General features: G+C 37.9%; 1 protein-coding gene across 2 annotated transcripts in view; it reads left to right on the forward strand.

The window, feature by feature from the left end:
* Nucleotides 1–20,446, forward strand: part of A1CF (APOBEC1 complementation factor) — a 78,775-nt gene extending 58,329 nt beyond the window's left edge. Inside the window, exons 7-12 of one of the 2 annotated variants that reach the window (XM_082639207.1) lie at nucleotides 4,061–4,158; nucleotides 8,600–8,873; nucleotides 10,827–11,032; nucleotides 14,263–14,399; nucleotides 15,115–15,266; nucleotides 18,272–20,446. In XM_082639207.1, coding sequence (XP_082495333.1) covers nucleotides 4,061–4,158; nucleotides 8,600–8,873; nucleotides 10,827–11,032; nucleotides 14,263–14,399; nucleotides 15,115–15,266; nucleotides 18,272–18,423 — 1,019 coding nt within the window. In that variant the 3' untranslated portion in view covers nucleotides 18,424–20,446. The remainder of the gene's footprint in view (nucleotides 1–4,060; nucleotides 4,159–8,599; nucleotides 8,874–10,826; nucleotides 11,033–14,262; nucleotides 14,400–15,114; nucleotides 15,267–18,271) is intronic. The other variant, XM_082639208.1, reaches the window with a different exon arrangement.
* The last annotated feature ends 807 nt before the right edge of the window (nucleotides 20,447–21,253 follow it).

The raw sequence follows: 21,253 nt of genomic DNA on the forward strand, positions 1-21,253 counted from the left end.
TAGATAGCTAGTGGGAAGCATCTGCATAGCACAGGAAGATCAGCTTGGTGCTTTGTGACCACCTAGAGGGGTGGGAGGGAGGCACAAGAGGGAAGGGATATGGAGATATATGTATATGTATAGCTGATTCACTTTGTTATACAGCAGAAACTAACACAACATTGTAAAGCAATTATACTACAATAAAGATGTTAAAAAATTACTCTTTTTAGGGGGGAAAGGCTGGAATGAGAAACTACTAAAAGGCTGCTTCATTTCATAGACACTGGCTATCAGCTTTCCCAGTCTGTGTGTTGAAGATAGACAAGTGTCCAGGCCCTTTTAAGTATAATGAAAATAATAAATGCCAGGTGTCTCTTCCTCCCTCTCTCTCTCTCTCTCTCTCTCTCTGAGGCTGGTGGGACAACTCTCAGGGCTCTATAACGATGTGTGGCTGCTTCTTGGCACTCTGCAGAAGAAAATGAATTGCAAAGGGTGGACTACTAGCAGACATCTGCTGTATTGGGGAAAAAAAAAGTCAGAGCTAACCAGTTTCCTTTCCAGTGGAAAGGATGTGTTTATACTTACTTAGAAAAATTTGAGAAACAGAAAAATAACTCTTTAAAAATTCTATTGAAGGTTTGGATCCCTCGGAGGATCCTGAATATTCCTTGCAAATATTTATCAATGAATTATTTTAACCCTGATTAACCTGAAAATATTATATCGGTACTCAGACAAATAAATGACAATCAGAACAAAAACTGGGTCCTGAAAATGTATGTTCTTCCCCAGTGTAGCCTAAGGGTATCTGCTGAAATTCCAATTATAGTCATTCTATAAAATCTGATTTTCCTAAAGGGGTTTACCTTCAGAATCACCTGGAGGGCTTGTTAAAACAGATTGCTGGCCCCACCCCTTGAGTTTCACATTCAGTATGTCTCGGGTGGGGCCCAAGCACTTGCATTTCCATTAAGTTCTAGGTGAAGCTGATACTGCAGGTCTGGGGACCACACTTTGGGCACCACGACCCTCTGAAAGTCTCCCCTTGGGATTGCAGATGTGTTTGTCTTCAGGTAATTGATGTGTCTCTGACAAGTTGGTAATGAACAGAGTAACTGTTTCCCAGTTCTCTGCATTATGAGTCTTACAGATGACCACTGGTATTTTATTGCCTCACTCTCTGCCAAATGAGGATCAATCAATAATCAAACTCCTATGCACAAAGAAGGAACATATTAAAATAAGCCATATGTTGGATACTACTGTAGAGAATACCAGCTTTTATGATAAAAACTCTCACTTTCTAATTTGTCTTCTTTATGAGGTTAAATTTTTACATCTTAAGATTTCTAGGACTTCCCTGGTGGTGCAGTGGTTAAGAATCCGCCTGCCAATGCAGGGGACACGGGTTCTATCCCTGGTCTGGGAATATCCCACATGCCGCAGAGCAACTAAGCCCATGCACCACAACTACTGAGCCTGTGTGCCACAACTACTGAGCCCACATGCCATAACTACTGAAGCCCGTGTGCCTAGAGTCCATGCTCCGCAACAAGAAAGCCCACTGCAGTGAGAAGTCCATGCACCCCAACGAAGAGTAGCCCCTGCTCGCCGCAACTAGAGAAAACCTGCTCACAGCAACAAAAACCCACACAGCCAAAAATAAATAAATAAATAAATAAAATAAAGTTAAAGAAAAAAAAAGATTTCCAAAAGCATGTGTGGCTGGACATTACTGTTCAAAAATGCAAGCTGATTTCAATATCTACAAACAGAATTTGAGAACATCAAAATCCATTATCATCTGAAGTGCCACCTAACTAATGTGAATGATAGGAGTTGGAGTGTGAACTGACTGATAATATTTGCTCATCCTCTGTGCCCAGGTCCCACTCGGTTTCAGTGCCTGGGGGCCCCAGAGGGCCCTACTCAGTTTCAGCCCCTGTGTACAAAACACTAGGTAGGAACTAGGGTAAAGACAATACCAAAATGCCTCTGGGAGCTAACAGTGGAGCCTGGGTGGAGGATGGCACTGGAGAATGAATGGCGCAAACACTGGAAAGGTAAAGGTCCTCATTGGCCCACTTTTTACTTAATTTCCAAGATAAGTCATAAGGTTAAGTCACAATAATTACCCCACTTGACACTGAAGGAATAAAGGGACCAGGTTAGAAGTTCAGTTAATCACATGTCCTATGGTTCATGGTCTCAAATACCTTTATTTATTATCAGCTAAGCCAGACCATTTTGCTCTGTACAACCACTATCATAAGAAGTCATGGGTGGAATGCTGAGGGGTGAGAGAAGAGAAGTACTGCAATATTTTTAAATTATCCTTCCATTAGAACTCTACCATTATTGCAAAGGAAGACAGTTTATAGTCATTGAACCACATGATAGAGTAGAAGCCTAATTGCCTTTGTGACCTTGAACCTAAGAGGGTAGATAACTGAACTTTGACAGGGAGAGGGGAAAAGGAGGACTTCTCTCCTCTCTTCTGATCCTCCCTGGCATGGGGTCCCATCCTAGGTTGTCTCTGGAAACTAAAGATAGTAGAAAACCTGTTCTCTCAAGATACACCCAAGAGACTATAACTAAAAGGTGGTAATTTACATGCTAAACTAACAGGTTAATGTTAAACAAGTTTCCATCTTACCTTCACTCTAGGCAAAAGTTCTATTTTTAAAATTGAGTAAGCAACATTTCATAATAAAATGTAAAATATAAAGCTCAACCATCTCAGTAGAACTTTATTTTTACACATTACCATCAACATATTCAGCAATCCCTCTACATAAAAATAGGATAGTTTGATTTGTTATTTTTTTATTACACGAATAATATAAACAAGCCTTGTTAATATTTGTAGAATACTGGAGAATATAAATTAAAATATCAAAGTCCCCTTTCTTCTCCCCAAATTTCTCCCCATTCCTGAAGTAACCCCTACTAATGGTCTGATATTTATCCTTCCAGTTCTCTTTCTGTGTGTGTGTGTATTCATATTTATGTGCACATGTATGTCGGTTGGGATTTTTAAAAACATAAATGCTGTGATATTATACTTATTATTTTGTAAATTTTTAAATTTGACAACAGGCTCTGAATCTTTCCATGTATATATAGACCTATTTGTTCTCTTTAAAGACTCCTTAGTGCTATTTAATAAGAATATACCAAATTTAATCACTCATGAAATTGGACATTGTTTTATTTTTGCTGTTTCAACTGACTGGTGTAATTAATACCCTTATGCATGATCTTTTTGTATATGTGTGAATGCTTCCTGTAAAAGAGATATCTCAAGGTAGAATTAGTAGATATCTACATTGTTTCCAACTTTTAGATATTATGAACAGCATCATAAGGAACTATCTTGGTTTTCAGATGTTCTTTCACAAACTATTTTTTGTTTGTTTGTTTTGATCAAGAGAGTATGAGATAAGCAGATGGGAGATCTGAGTTCTAGTTCCTAGCTATGTGAACTCAGAAATCTCGCATACCTTATCAGAACCTTACATTCCAAATCATTAAGTTAAAAATAAATAAATTAAGGTAAAATGAATTAAAAATTAAATTATTACTAAAGTCTCTCCTAACTCTAACACTTTTTATTATATAAATCAAAAGAGACAAGGTATTTTTCTGGGGAAAAAGCCATAAAATTTAAAAAGGTAATTACCTAAATATATATTTATAATATGACCAATAATTGAGTTCAACTCAACAATATTTTACCATGTATAAGTTACTATCTTTTATATTATATAATATACAAGATACCGTTCCTACCCTCAAAGATCTTATAATCTAGGAAGTGGAAACACAAATCCACAACTAATTACAATAAGGCAGAATATAAGTATTATTTAAAAATTAGAAAAAAATCTTCTGTTGAATGTGCAGAATTTTAAACCTGGACACAGGAAATATTTTCAATGACCTCCTTACTTAAATAGAGTCTCCAAAAATAAAAAAAAAAAAAGGATAAAATATTCTTGGAAGCTAAATGCTTAAATATATCATGTTCAATGCTATCTCAGGTTTGCTAATGGGACTACTTTCAATCTGCTTCCAGGTGCTGTGGAGAGGGTAAAGAAAATCCGAGACTATGCTTTCGTGCACTTCACTAACAGAGAAGATGCAGTGGAGGCTATGAAAGCTTTAAATGGGAAGGTAATGTAGGACCAAGAAAAAATATGTACAGGTTACATCAAAGTTTGGTGTGGAAGTTTTATTCAAGGGAACAGTCCTGCAAGTCCTTCTCACTCAGCCTTCCTCCATCTCTGACATGGCTGCCTCAATCCAGCTAAGATGAACAAAAGAGAAGTGATGGAAAATGCAATGGAGATGTGGTTCATATGTCCAATTCTTTCTCTAATTTTGGCTGATTTGGGCATGTCATTGGCCCTCAATTTCTTTAGAAGGAGAGAGTTGGAGTGGATTATCCCAAGGTGTTTTTCCCAATTCCAGTTTTCTCTATTTCAAAGAAACTATCACCTTTGTAGTGCAGGATTTTGGAGGCTGATAATCTAAAAAGATGTCAAGGTTATCATTTTTCCCTCAGAGTTTGATCTTCCAAACTCTGGAAGCCTTGGAATCTCTTCACCTTGCCAAGAGTAAGGTCTGGGGAAAACTCAAATACTATATCCTTACTTCTAATTTGTATATAGAAACCAATATAATATTTACTTATTACTCCAATAAACATTAAAAGGCTTTTGTAGACCACTTATCATGCTAAATAATGTTTGGGATACAAAAAGGATCAAACCAAAGATGTTTATCAAAGGGCTAAAAGTCAGCTGGAAGATTAAGACAAGTATGCAGAACTTTTGCAAAGTCCAGCCAGATAAGTTTTGTTTAGGAAAAAAAAAAAAAAGAAGTGGTGAGAATGTTCAAAGAAAAGAGGAGTGGGTCATAAAGAATCAGAAAATCTTCATGGATATGAGAAGATAATATTTAAGAGAAGCCTTGAAAGTTGGGCAGAATTCCAAAAGAAAAAACATGGAAAAGGAAAGGTAGTCTCAGAGGCACAGAATTTGGAAAGAGCGAGATATGATTGGAGGACAGTAAAAGTAGATTGCTTTGCTACGAACCTAATGCACATAGGGCTGTTTCACCTGCCGGACTTGCATCAGTCAGTCCTAATAGGAGACAGTTGGCAAAGGGACTAATTACAAACATGTGAGTGTGGGGTAGGGGAATTAAAAGAGTGCAGGAAACTGGGGCTCACCCACTCCTGAACCCAAGGGGACAAGGGGCTACAGAAGGAACAGGAAATCTAAAGGAGACAGGATTCTAAAGAGCAGGTCTCTGAGAAAAGTAATGAACTTTGGCCAGTGGACACATCCAGGCCAAGGCGACCTCTCAGAGAGAGAGCCAAGAGAAGAAATGGCTTGAACTCACTGTTTTCTCTCCCTCCAACCTCCTGCCAGGCCTCTCCACTGGCCAAATCCAATCATAATCCAGAAAGCCCAAGACCCTGAAGAGGATGCCATGCAGAACACCCTCCTGGAGCTGGGAGGCTGGAGACCAGTGGGAAGTGGATCTGGAGGGCAAATAAATGGTCTCCCAGCACAGGCCCTTCAGACACAGTGGGGCCTGGGCTTATGAGCCTACAGAAGTGTTTGAACCCTGGTGGGTGGTGGTGGGGGTGAGGGGGGAAGTACTGACTCCAAAACACAAAAAGAAAACTGCAGAGCAAAAATTAATGTATATTTAAATGCATATCTATGAAGCAAAACATTATTTCTTCTTCATTGATGATTATATTTATTATCAAAACAATTATTACTTTGAAAACAGTTTGTAGATTAGTTTCTCAATTTGAAAACATTCTTGAGGTATATATGATGCTTACTGAGAAGGGATCATCATAAATTAAATGCTAAATAATTACATTGGAATAATCACAATGGAAAAGTATTCAAATTGTTTCCAATTTTTGTAGCTAATATATTTAGAGCTAGATATTTTTATAGCAATGTATACATGTATTATGTAGTTAAATACATATTCAGTGTAATTATAAATATATATACTAAATATTATAATAATATTTAACTATAATGTGGTATGGGAAAATCAAAAGTAAGTTTGCCTAGGAACTATGAAGGTTTTTAAATATACATATGGATATTTATATTTAATTTATTAGACAAGGTGAGGCTTTGAAGTTTTTCTGTGCAGTGGAGTAATGATCATGTTAACAATTTAGGGAAATTAACCTCTTAAGAATTGAAGTTTCATAAAGTAGAGTGAGAGATGTAATTGGAACTAGTTAAAAAACTATTATAGTCGCTCAAATGGGAAGAAATAAGGGCTTGAATAAGGGTGGGAATGGAATGTAGGAGAGAGCTCTATACAAGACTATGGAGGGGTGAATTCAAAGGATCAAGCAATTGATTGTATATAGCAGTGAGAAATCAAGATGAGCCATTATAGGTTTTCAATATAAGAGACCAGAAGAAGGCTGATAGGGAAGTCAAGAAGAGAAACCTATTTGGAAAGAAAGGGGATGAATTGAAGTTTGCACGTGATTATTCACTTATTCTGTAAATACTTGTGAATGTCTACGACGTGAAAGGAATTTTGCTGGGCTTGTGGCTATACAGGTTAATAAGATATTGTCCTAGATCTTGAAACGTCTAAACCAAATAAGTGAAATACAGTACTGGGTTTAAAACATGGTTAGAGGGCAGAGTAATGCAGAACAAAATCTATTACAGTAAGATATTTGACTTTGCAGTTAAAATATTAAAAACATCTCTTGATATGGAAGTTCCTATAAGCAGAGACCTATCTGGGTATCATCTTCTTCAAGACAGGACCGAAGACAAAGAATTACATCCAAGGTCACCACATTTCTTTAATACTCCAAATCTGTTTCTTCTAATTACATCAACATAAATATAATAGAGTTGAATATGAGCTGAATTCTATCTCTCAGTGTGGTCCATCTAACATATTTGATACGGACTCCTGCTACTAAAAAGTAAGGTAGATACATGTAACTAGGAACAAGAGGCTGACCAAAATGATCAGGATGAAGCACAAATTTTGTCCAGCAGACTTCAGTGATGCAGGAACCACTGAATCACTCATGAAATCATGAGCTGCTGTGAAAGGGAGTTTTTGCAGGAACACTTTACATCATTTCTTTTCTTTATAACAAACGACATTCTTATTTGAAAGAAGCCACCAACTGTTTCCTCAAAACACCTTGTCCCTTTGATAAGAAATTCACCAATCTATCAAGTATTTGTTGAGAGCTATCTTTATCTTTTGTGTATGCAAGCAGCACATAAAAGCAAGTCACACTTGTAGATCTACACACAGCCATTATCTTCAATATCTGGATCTGGTTACAAAATGTCAGAAACTTGTGTCAGAAAAAAACCACTTCAACAATTCTTGAGGACAAGTTTTAAGTAGTGCCTGACTTGAGAAACATCAGTACTGCCCTGCCATCCCTGTTTGTTAGTTCCCAGATGTTTAGCAGATCAAAAGGTTGCTTCACGAGGAAGCACCTACAGAGAACAATGCAGTATCCTCAATGATTCCTCTTTCTTAAGTAGGGCCCCACTTTTAAGCCTCACTTTTCTTCCAGTAAAAATTCACCTATTGCGTAGCTGCACCAAGAAGTAAGACACGTACCTGGCTGGCAGCTGGAAAGGCCTGATATGCTGCCCATGCCAAGGTGTTAACAACTGGTAAGATCTTTTATTGGTTTCCTTTTATCTTCATTACACTGTGCTAGGTACTGGAGCTTATATTCCATCCATAATTAACCTAAAATTTCTTAGAATAATTATATAAATAGGTAATTAAAAAATATATATCACATATAAATATTACATAATTCTCTGTCTCAGTAACCATATTCACTTAATAAATTTGTAAATAATATGTCAATGGACAGTGGTCAATTTTTCACTGTCAAACCTGTTGATAGATTATATGCAATTTACCAACAAACCACTTAGAGAAAACTCAGCTGGCACACAAAACAAGAACCTATGAAAAGATAAGATACATATGTCAATGGGAAAAACTTGCACAATCTAATAGTTGAGAATTACGTCTTCTTCTGTGGATATTCTGAGGACTTCAAGCCCAGGAGACAGCCTCTCAGATAGCTCTAAGGGATTGCTCTGAAGAGGAAAGAGAAGAGCCAGGATATGTAGGAGATTTTGCAACAAAGACAGGTAGTTGGAACACCAAAAGATTACTGTTAGTTAAAGAAAGCCAGATATCTCAAGTTAAGGAATTTAGCACTTTCTATGTATAGGAAGATGCAAGAGTCTGTGCTCATTGAAATCATTCCTTTGATATGCATCTCAGTGCTCTGGGGCCAGTATCCTGTGTTTTCACATCCTGAGTTTCCTCAGGATCACAGTTGGGGGAGTATGTAATGTGATGGCTCAATGGCTGCAACATCCTTTGTTTACTGATATGAGAGGTGATATTTTTCATTCACACCTATAAGTGAAACAGTCAGTAAACACAGCAGCAACTAGACTAACACTTAGAAGGAGACATGTTACTAGGACTCAGCCACACTTGGTTGTCTTCATATCTTTTCACATTGCTTTTTCCTTGCTGTCTAAAACAGGTGCTGGATGGTTCCCCCATCGAAGTGACCCTAGCCAAACCAGTGGACAAGGATAGTTATGTTAGGTACACCCGAGGAACAGGTGGAAGGGGCACCGTGCTTCAAGGAGAGTACACCTACTCCTTGGGTCATGTTTATGATCCCACCACAGCCTACCTTGGAGCTCCTGTCTTCTATGCCCCCCAAGCCTACACAGCAATTCCCAGCCTTCATTTCCCAGCCACCAAAGGACATTTTGGCAACAGGGCCATTATCAGAGCCCCTTCTGTTAGAGGTAACATTAATCAGCTCTTGTCTTAGAAAAAAACTCTGCGATTTCAAATGCTTTGTATTGCAATAGCCCTAGACAAATTGGACGGGTCCACTGGGAGACAAGAATTGGAAAATTGTTTATTGAAAATCAAATATTATATCAATAGTTTTCCTTCCATATGAATCTTTTTTCACATTACAACTGGTTATTGAAAAAACTTGGTCAGAACATGGTATAAATGAGTCTGATGTACACATTTGGTCTTTGCATGGGCCCGTAAAATGTGTACAAACTAAAACTCGGGTCCACAATTATTAGTTTCTTCCTTATCACTGTACTACCATATTGAAGTCATGTGACTCATTACAAAACTTCCAACTGAGAGCAGTATGGTTCAGTGGAAACCAGTTACCTCAAATATCAAGACACATGAGTATTGGATAGTGAGTCATTGCCATCGCATCCATATATAAATCACAATTCATCATAAATATATTTAACAGATATATGAGATGCTCTCATCTGACCTCTCCCAAGAAATATGTTCTATGCCTTCTAAAAAGCCACATTACTAAGGAAATCAACTTTTTTCTCCAGGATATCAGGAAACAAATAGTAAAGTCCAAATAGGAAAAAAAAAAAAAAAATGCGACCTCAATCTTACTGCCAAACAACAAATCTTCCTGCTGAATCCTGGGAGAATTCCAAATGTTCAAGCAGTTTTCTGAGCTCAGTTATTTCAAAAAATGTAAAAGATAAGGAAAGCATGTTTTATTTTCAAGAAACTGTTTTGTCTCTACCTAATGGGATCCTTCGGAGTGGTTCTGCTAGGAACCAATGCCTACGGAATCTCAGATCTGTCTGCCAAATATGACACCAGTCTGAGCAACTCAACAGCAAACTGTGTACTTAATTCTATTCTTGGGTTTGACTAGAAGAAAAGGGGCATGTCCAGATTACCGTGAAAACAATTATCTTACTGTGTTTTACTATTTTTCAGGAGAACTGAATTGACCACATCCTAGGAACTCTAGTCTTCAACAGCCTTAAAATTTCCATACTCATAATACTCTACCCAAAATTTTAATGTAAAAGAAATCTTCAGTATTTCCTTCATGATGATCTGTCTATAGGTTTGATAATTATGTCATTAAAACATTGTACATTTATAATCTAAAATCACATCATTAAATAATCCCTACATTAAGTATAAGTTATCAACCAGTTGTAATGTAGGAAAAAAACAAACTTCACTCCAAGGGAAAAAATACCTGTCTTATAACAAGAAAGAAATCAATGAATGATATTCATGGATGAAGGGTAATCAATTTAATTTTTTATCTCTTTATGCCACCAATAGAAAATCAAAGTAGCAATGTGGCAAAACAAAAAATCAAACGGAATCTATTAATGAAACTCAATGGAAATTTAAGCCTCACATTGATAGAATATAAGAGAGAAAATGGTGAGTTTTAAAACACATTTTCTAAATGTTGGTTTTCCAGCAGGCCATCACGAATGGGATATTAGAGAAACTAGAATTCATTTCTAATTTACTGATCAAAGACAAAAAGGCAAGACTTATTTTAATACATGTGGTCATATTATGCTGGGTTGTTTTCATAAATACCTTCCCAACATTTATTAGTCTACAGAAAAACATCAACGAAAGGTTAACTGAAGAGAGAAATTGCAAAATTTCTCTGTACCAAAGTTTTAAAGTTGCATGTGTACTTACCCATAGCTCTGATAGTATTGCTTTCTTCCACAGACAGTTAAAAAGAAAAAAAAAAAAAAAAGACACCTGTGGTGAACCCTATTCTATGTTGAGTTTCATTACATTAGAATCCTGGAGTTTTCTATCCATCTTCAGGGAAATAATCAATGTGACTTGGGCTAACTTTTCCATTACAGTAAGATTCAGGGTGATTATCTGGTGGTTTGATTCGGTTTAATGCCTTCTTACATTCCTAGAAATTTACATGAATGTACCTGTAGGGGCTGCGGGAGTGAGAGGACTGGGCGGCCGTGGCTATTTGGCTTACACAGGCCTGGGTCGAGGATACCAGGTCAAAGGAGACAAGAGAGAAGACAAACTCTATGATCTTTTGCCTGGGATGGAGCTCACCCCAATGAATCCTGTCACTTTAAAACCCCAAGGAATTAAACTTGCTCCACAGGTAGGTAATGTTATTCCAGAGATAGCTTGGATAATTTGTATAAGTTGGGCCAAAGACCATCATTTACCATTCATCAAAGGATTTGACTTGATCCCTACTTCAGCTGTTGTCTTGTTTTGTTTTGTTTTATTTAATAGATACAGTGGCCAATCAACATAATGTACTGTGAGAGAAAAGTGGGTGTTGAGTATAATTGTTTCATTTTAGTCTCTTTTTTTTAAATTATGAAATTTGACATCTTAAGTAATCTTCCACTGAAATGCAAGGATCCTGAGCACTACCGAGAATTATCAACCAATACCTTAAATGAGAATAAAATGAAGCAAGGCTGGTTGGCAAATGAAGAGCACTCATGACAGGGAATGAATAGATCATTTAGAACATCTTTTCTTGGAAGCACGGTGTCTAAGAGAAAACACTGTGCTATCTCTGGTGTATCATTACTCATATTAACTATAAGATGCCATCAGCCATATTGAATCAAGTCATCTACAATGACTGTATTTGGGCAGTAACATTAAGGTAAATTTTTTGCTTTCGCTTCACAATTCTAAGTTTCCATGTTTCTGCATGAGGCTATGATTTTATTATCGGAAAATTAAAAGTTATAAAAGTTGTTCCAGTATGGAAACTGAATGACAGGTTTAAAAATAAAACAAAACAGGATCTGTGTTAACCCTTACACTGTCCCCTCTGGACGTGTAGTACATGCTGGACTCTCTGCAGAGACACTTTGGCTGAATAATCAATATCCAGTTGTTCAGAGTGACAGTTTGCATATCCTAAAGGAAAATTCCCAACTCCCACCCCAAAGGTATAAGCCCCAAATTTATACGAGTAGCCTTATGATTGCAATCAAGTAGAAAACTTGATTTTCTAAAATCTCATCTTGAGCGGGTTTTTTTCTTTGTTTTTGGTGTATTAATGGCTTTCTTTTACATACAAATTAGCTCATCTGCAGTTTCTGCTACCCCTCCCCATACAATTTTTTTTAAAGGATGCCTATCAGAGTGGTAAATAGTAATCATGTGTCTGTTCAAAACCCATTTGGGGGGCACGCATTATGCACCAAGTATTGTGCTAGGTGCTGGGGATGGAAAAGTGAATATAACACAACCCTTGCCATCAAAAATCATATGGCAATCCTGACACATAATTACAATAAAATCTAGTAAGTGCCATGATGGAGCTTTGCTCAGAAAACACAAAAGCTAGTCAATCCAATCTACCTTGGGTTAAAACCTAAAATAAGCAACCTAATTAAAGTACTAGGATACCCAGAAATATTTTTAGAAAATAAAAAATAATCATTGTCATAAATTCTGTGTAATAGTTCTAAGAACTGCCATAGCATGAGTCATGATCTCTGGTTTTATATTAAATCCAGGTTAGAAATTGGTCATGCTTTATAGTAATATATGGGGGCTTCACTGGTGGCACAGTGGTTAAGAATCCGCCTGCCAATGCAGGGGACACGGGTTTGAGCCCTGGTCCGGGAAGATCCCACGTGCTGCAGAGCAACTAAGCCCGTGAGCCACAACTACTGAGCCTGTGTGCCACAACTACTGAAGCCCACGTGCCTAGAGCCCGTGCTCCGCAACAAGAGAAACCACCTCAATGAGAAGCCTGCGCACCTCAAAGAGTAGCCCCTGCTCACCGCAACTAGAGAAAGGCCACACGCAGCAATGAAGACCCAATGTGGGCAAAAATAAATAAATAAAATAAATAAATGTACCCCCCAAAATTATATAGTAACATATGAGTAACTATCTCTATCAACTAATGAAAGTTTTTCTTAATTAATTTGTTTCTGCAACTGCGGCTTAGAAATTAAGGGCCATGCCACCCCCAACCAGCATAGATGGAGCCTGGACAACTCCATGGTGGAGTTATGAACTTCCAAAAAGAAGAGCAGGCTGCCCTGCAGAGTCAGGAGTTAGAGCTGGAATCCTTTACATGTGTTTGCACAATGGGCACAAACAAGCAGGCAGAACATCTGCCAGCTCAAGTAACTGACTATTGCCCAGGAACCTTAGAGAACAGTTTGTAGATGACAAGAGATGCTACAAAACTAAGAGTATTAAGAAGCAACAGTTAATAGAGGAGATAGGAGCAATCTATAAATTCAATAAACTGGAAAATGTCATGCTATTACAGTTGGATAAGCATTAGAGCAAATGAGATAAGAAATTCCACAGACTCAACCTGGGAACTGTTCTGTCCCAAGAGTTATTTTTTAGGACTTACGCCCTGTTTTGCACAGTTTACTGGATCTTCTGACCAATGGGAGTATCAGGGCTTGTGGGCCACCAGAAAGGGCTTTGGCATGAAGAAAATATGTGCCTTCAGGCAAGGTTTGGTTTGGAGTAATGACAGAAGAAAGAAGCATGAAGGAAGATTCCAAAAATCAGATCATCATAAAAATAGCCAGAAGTGGTGTTTTGCCAAACAAAGACATTGCAACTATCAACACCCCTCTATTTTTTTTTTTTTTTTTTTTTGTGGTACGCGGTCCTCTCACTGTTGTGGCCTCTCTCGTTGTGGAGCACAGGCTCCGGACGCGCAGGCTCAGCAGCCATGGCTCACGGGCCCAGCCGCTCCGCGGCATGTGGGATCTTCCTGGACCGGGGCACGAACCTGCATCCCCTGCATCGACAGGCATACTCTCAACCACTGCGCCACCAGGGAAGCCCCTCAACACCCCTCTATTAATGTTCATCAATAAATACTAACCCATTAAACTTTTTAACTCTATTTTTATGAAAATGTAAAGTTAAAACCCTATGACAAATGACATGAAATAGGAATAAATCCTTAGGTTATTTTCTCTAAACCATTATAAACAGAAGGATTCAGGGTAACAATGAGTAAATCCAACTACACAGTGTTGGAATATCAATTTTTTAAAAAATGGAATAAATATACCAAACAAATCGTAAATTAAACTATTGGTAAAAAGTTAGAGCTAATGGACTAAACTAAAAGTGTATTAGAATAAATGGTGTGAAAATGATTGTCCTGAATTAATAGACACAACATTTTAAATGGAGTTCAAATTGAGTTCATCTTAAATTTTATGAGTCATTAAACCATGTGGCATTTTATATCTTCTTATATTTGCTTAAACTCTGAAGATTCAAGTTTAAAAACCTGAAAGTTAGAGAAATAATGCAAATGTGATATTTGGAAGGGAAGTCACTTTTGGTTGTTGTTTTTTTTTGCTCTTGTAGATATTAGAAGAAGTTTGTCAGAAAAATAACTGGGGACAACCTGTATATCAGCTACACTCTGCCATTGGACAAGATCAAAGACAACTCTTCTTATACAAAATAACTATTCCTGCCCTGTCCAGCCAGAATCCTGTCATGTGTGTAACTTCTCCAAATTCCTAATCATTTTGATTTTAGAATAAGAGTCTTGTAAATTAAGTGTATTTTATCACTATCTAAATAAGATAAATATTCAAGTCTACAACCTACTCATTTTTCATTCAGTGCAAACGTTGAGATGTGTATTTGGGATATATGTGACAGCTATGAGACTAGCATCTCAAAGCCCCTAAATTTCATATAGACAATGAAGACTGTGTACTCTCACCAACCAATGGAAAACTGCAGATGTTAAGTGTAATAGAAATGAAAACTATAGCCCATCCTTTTATCTGTGTAGTATTTGGGTTGAACCATACGAAACTGCCCTTTTATACCTAACAACACCATGCCTAGCCATTTACGTTTTGAACCAAAGCTATAACCTCTCTATTAGTGGTTATCACCTTCTCAATTTTACCTTGAGCCTGCATTTCTACGTGTTTTAGGAACCATCCTGTTTCACACATACATTAGAAAGAACTTATAATGAGTTGCAAGTATGCTCCAGGAATTTCATCATCCATCGATGTTCTAGGTCCATTCACAAATGCTCCAGCATGCATGTATATCTGGAAGCTTTAAAAGCAGAGAGTGATATGTCCCCACGCAAAATTCCATTATCCAATCAAAAAACTGAACAGCGCCTTAGGTTTTCACCTGTCTCAGCTACATAAGTTTAAAATGCACACCCTGACTGACTTTGCTTTCCAGCCACCCTTTCACACCCCCGAAGCTAAGTGCCTATGTGGATGAAGCAAAGACATATGCAGCCGAGTACACCCTGCAGACCCTGGGCATCCCCACCGATGGAGCCGATGCCCAGACCGCAGCTGCTGCTGCTGCTTCTGCCACCGCATTTCCAGGTATGGAAAAATAATGCCAGAAATGGCACTCTGCAGAGAGTGTTTGGGAGACCCTCTTTGGGACCATGGACTCACAGAGTTATCTGTGAACTCCAACTACAATAAATCTGATTTACACCACCTGTGACCAAAAAGAATTTGCCCGATGAGTGAGCCATCAACAAGGCAAGAGAATTGAGCTGGGCAGCAGATGGGGGAGTCTAGTCTCACCTCAGCTATAAGCAGCTGTGTGACCTTGAATGAATCAATCTCTCTGCATCTAGTTTGTTTGGGTTTTTACTTTTAGTAAGAGTTTAGAACTACTACATTCTACTACTACTACATTCATGGATGATGTTTATTTGAACTCTTACTATGTGCCAGGTGCTGACTTATCTCAGCAATGCTCATGACACCACAAGAGACAGGTTCTATCATCATGCACATTGTACAGATGAAGAAACCAAGTACCACCAGTAGAAAGATTAAGTCATTCGGCCAAGGCCAATCAGCTTTTAAGCAATCCATGGACTCCCTCCCCAATTCTAATCTTCAGTTCTACTCAATTCTACTTGTATTGCTTTGCTTTCTGAAAGAAACGTGTAGATCAGGTTTTTAAAAATTATTTTAAGACAAAAATCTATGTGTGTGTGTGTGAGAGAGAGAGAGAGATGGAGAAAAAGAAAAAGAGAGACCATTTCAATAAGTGGCTAATCAGGCTCATTTTATCTGTTCTATAATTTAGGTCTGGGGCATATGCTGATTACTTAAAGTAAAGCCTATCTGTAGATCAACATGCCTTCAGGGTCACATTTAAAAGACTTTCCTCCCTTTATTATGTACCCACAACAAATGCTAACAATTAAAAATGAATCCTCTAGAGATTAAAGAGGACCAGACAAGAAATTTTCCCTCAGCAGTTAGTTTGAGCAACTCCACTCTTTCTTAGTAATAAAAGTTTAGGTCTTTCGAAGAAATCTGTCATTCTGACTTGTCATTGTGTTGGCATACCTCCTCCCATAAGCCCAAATCAGAGAGTTCTGACTAGACCTAGAAATAAGACATTCCTATCAATTGATTAATTCATATATTGGTCCTGTGTAGGTATGAGAACTGCTATATACATCACATCCATAACACCTGAGCTGGCTCTCCTTTCCTTTTATTTCTCAAAACTTGCAAATGTGGCCTCCATTCTGGCAAGTGAAGCCAAAACGAATCATGCTTCCCACACAAATATGACCTCAATTCCAGCTTTGTTCTTAGAACATGGAGAAGGCGTGTGATGCACCTCTTCGAGGTTATCAAGGCAACAGTTGTCACTGCGAGGGCCAGGTCCCTCCTGGGCTGTGCTGCAGCCATCAGTGCCGTGCTTGCTTTCCATACAACAGGGTGTTGACACATCCATATTCTGGGGACTTGTGCCAGGCTTCTCAGTTCTTGTAGAAAGTTAAGGCCCTGTCTTGCAGAAAACTGTACCCCAAAGACACCAAATTAATGTACTATAAAAATAAATGAGCCACTGCCAGGAGAATTTTAAAGTTTGCTTTCACATTGGAAAGGATTTGCTTTTTGCCCAAATATATTTTATCTTATCCTCACTTTTATTTGCTCCCACAAGAAATAAAAAATTATTTAGAGCATGAGAATTGCCTTGGGAATGCCTAAGAATTTGAGAAGATCTTTTATAATTTGCTATGGAGTCAAGCAAAGAATAATAGGCTCCAAGGGAAGAATCTATTTAAAACACAAATGCTCTTGTACTTTAGAAATTAGCCAAATTGAAAATGAAAATTCAATTTTTTTTCAAAATCCCTAAAGGTAAAACCTACACTACACATGCACATACACATATATTTTACTTACTTACTTTAGAAATACTGTTTCCAAAATTATGAAAGTAATTGTTAACATATTTCTCATATCCTTGGAAAATGTACCAAACTTCACTAGCACATTAGTCAGCATTACTGCCCAAAGTGCACGAGCCAAGGAGTGGATTCAATTTTTTTACAAATAGTGCAGCCAGCTTCCCACCACCACTTCCTCAGAAGCCACCAGAAAGAAATCAATGTGCCTGGGTTTGGGCAGACTTTGACAACACATAAACCAAATGGGCTTGTTTTCTTTCTTTTCTTTTCTTTTTAAATCAGGTCCCCATTTGCTGCTTAAGTATACTTTTTCCCTTTTTCTCATCATCTTTCACAATTTGGGGATCATCTCAGAAATAACCAGATTTGGGTCTAAAACATTAACAGGGAAATACTGCTTTTAGATAATAGCTATTATGCTCTTTTCTTCAAAAGTATTAATCAGCTAGACATGATAGTAATACAAAAGCACATGAGTATTTCCTTATCACTCAAACCCCTTAGTTCTCTGACAGTGAGGACGAGCACTAAGACCTCTGCATACATCAAAGACAGCTCGATGGTGGGGTGAAGTATTGTTTGTCCTATCCATTTAGACCAAAATGTGGACACCCTAGGTATTTGCTTTTATGGTGCTATATAGAAATATGCTAAAACTTTAACTATTTCTCCTATTGGTCTACCCAGTCCCTACAATCCTCCCTGGGTAAAGGCAATGGTTTTTAATATTCTATTTAGATGAGGGTGGGGATGCAGCAGAACCAGACCCACAAGGCCCACCCCGATCTCCTTGCCAACCCATCAACTGCCTCCCCTCCTTCACAAGTTCTGAGACCCTCTGAAAAAGTTCTGAACATCAAACTTTAATCAGCTCAGCAACCAGTCAAGTTTCTGTTTCTTGGGGTCTATCCCCCATGTTGCCAGTTTTCTAAGAGTGAAACGATTCTGATATAAATGGTCGACCCCACTTTGAGGAACACTCTTCCCTAATCAGTGAGTCCAGATATTATGTCCCCTGAGGGCACCTTTTAAAATGTACACGTTAACTTTTGGCTTTAAGCAATATGTTAAATTTTCATCTTTCATAAAGACAATAAGCCAAAAGGAAGCAAATCCGAATCCCTTTCATGAAGTTTTCTCTGTCTTCTCCTCCAGGCTATGCTGTCCCTAATGCAACTGCATCTGTGTCTGCAGCCCAGCTCAAGCAAGCGGTGACCTTGGGACAAGACTTAGCAGCATATGCAACGTATGAGGTCTACCCCACTTTTGCAGTGACTGCCCAAGGGGATGGATATGGAACCTTCTGAAGACATCTTTCTTTTAAGAATAAAACACACGAAACTCAATCTAGAAGAAATACACCTCTAACTCGGTCCCCTAATTATCACAAGTAATACTTGTCCCAGAGTGATGCCTTTCCTGAGACTGTACAGCTTACATTGATACTAATTGTAGAATCATGGCATGAGAACTTTATTTCTAATGAAATCCAACATTAAGGAGCCATTTATCTAACAAGAAGCTAACAGCAATTGCCCCCAAAAGTTGTTCTTCAAAGGTTCCTGAGTGTCTTGGGAGTATGTTTACAAACCCTGACAGAGTGGAGAGAGATGTTTAGCCAGCAGGAGTTCAGGGGCTAAGCAGACCTGGACAACCAGTAACAACCAAGGGGGCCAAGTAATTCCAGAGTCTTAACCCCTGGCTCACAGCTGCTTTTGTAATACACAAAGTCACAAAAGGCTGAGGGACAGTAGGAGATGCTTTTCCAAGCATATTTCCCATTGCCCACTGCATGAGGCACATTCACAGCCTGGACCTCGTGAGAGATTATCCAAGGTTTAATGGAGTCAGCATCATTTCAGTCTGAAAATTCCATCCAGTCAATTTGTCATAAGTCAGGATCTTCTCATCCCCTGCAGCCCCTGGGGACTAGGAAATTGATGTGATATGTTACAGTTATTGTTAAGACAAATCCAGGCCCACCGTTTATTAAACTCATTAGCCCACACCTCTTTTTCCCTAGAACTCCAACGCTTCCTAAGGATGCCCACAACATAATAGTCATGCCAAATTGAAATGACTTTTTCTCATTTTAAACATTTTGACTTGTCCATATTGATTTATTTTCATCTCAATCTCATTTTGCTCATCTCCGATATCATAAAAAAATAATCAAATCTACAGCATATCATTTATGATACTTTTTGCTATTCAGCAAATTGGCTGAAAAGTCATTTCAAAGGGAGGAGTGAAGATTTACTCTCATTCCTATGATGTTTTTGTAGCACCCAGCCCACCATCCAGCACTCAGAGACAGTTATTAACCTGGGTTCAGCCTTGGACTATCTAACCCACTTATACTAAATCTGCCGAGAAATCCACCACCTTCTCTTCCTTTTACTTTCAATAAGTATCAGACAGCTTTACCATATCTGAGTCCTGAAGTTATCACAGGAGAACTTTATATCCATCACTGATTATTATTAGAAGCCAATTTTTCAGATATTCAACAAGGATGTTATTATCAAAATCTCCTAGAGTTTTGGGTCTCTTCTCTAGAACATCTGAGGTGAGTGTGCTACAAAAACTGGGGAGTAGAAGGCACTGCTTTCTTTCATACTTATAAATGATGGCTTTTTGTTCAAAACAGAAATAATCAAAGTCCAAACACAAAATACCTATTACTACCACTCCAGTCTTATTAGTGGTTTAAGACATACAGTACTAGATTTCCATTTCCCTTGGCTTTTGTAAATTTCTGTAAGACTAAAGGGAAGACATAAACACCAAAGCATAGAAAAATCTGTCAAGTCTTGAATGGAATTCTGTGACCCAAAATCATGCCAGATTCCAATGAAAATCAGGTAAATTCCAACAACAATTAAGAGTCCTTGTAATCTTTCAGTTCTATTAACTCCAATCTGATATCAAAGGCCTCAAGGCTACGGCTGAAACTCTGAAGGGCCTCATGCTTTCAGTTTGTTTTGCATATTTTTGAGGACAGTGTTTCCCAGACTTGACTGCACATTAGAAATACCTGGAGAGCTTTTCAAACTGCCAATGCCAAGGTCACACCTCATACCAGCTACATCAGAATGTCTTGGGATCGGAGCCGGACATCAGTTTGTTTCTTTGTTTGTTTTTAAAGATCTTAGCTGATTCACGTGCACAACCAAGTTTGGGAACTGCTGTATTCTTTGTATTTCCACTCTATTTTAATACTTTTTTTAAAAACATCTTTATTGGAGTAGAATTGCTTTAACAATGGTGTGTTAGTTTCTGCTTTATAACAAAGTGAATCAGTCATACATATACATCTGTTCCCCCATCCCTTCCCTCTTGCATCTCCCTCCCTCCCTCCCTCCCTATCCCACCCCTCCAGGCGGTCACAAAGCACCAAGCTGATCTCCCTGTGCTATGCGGCTGCTTCCCACTAGCTATCTATTTTACATTTGGTAGTGTATATATGTCCATGCCACTCTCTCCTACTAGAGAATGAACTTGAGGATACGGGGAGGGGGAAGGGTAAGCTGGTATTTTAATACTTTTTTATTTCACTTTTATTAAATAGAAAAATGCAAGAAAAATTGTCTAAGTTAAAATAAATAGCCAGATATTTTTACATATATTCATCTCATGAAAAGTATGAATGTGAATATAATTCATACTGGCTTCAAACTAACTCTTGGGCCAAACTAATTCTAAGTATGAGAAAGTGAAACATTCCTCCTTAAGCAATTCTTAGGTCCAAATTTACACTCTTCCACAGACCTGCTTTCATACTCAAGGAGAGTAATTACAGTGGGGGCAGGCAAATTGCTAATCAGTCCAAAGAAGCATTCCAAATTCCAAGAACAAAAGTTTTAATGTTCTTTAAAATCTTTGAAAATAAACATAAAAAGATACTCTGCATATCTAGTATATGCAAAAAAGAAGGTATGATACAGAGGAGTTTTAAATTTAATCAAAATGAACAATTAGTTAATACAGGAATCATTTTATGAGAAAAAAGTCATTATTCCAGATTAAATCATAATCACTTTTTTAAAAGATTAAGAGCAGAGACATAAATATACAATAATAGCAAAGTATCAAGAAAATTACCACTGGAATATCATCTCATTACTTGCTCAAGGA

This window comes from Mesoplodon mirus (assembly GCF_964341445.2).
Source record: "Mesoplodon mirus genome assembly, chromosome: 2".
Taxonomy (NCBI): Eukaryota; Metazoa; Chordata; class Mammalia; order Artiodactyla; family Ziphiidae; genus Mesoplodon; species Mesoplodon mirus.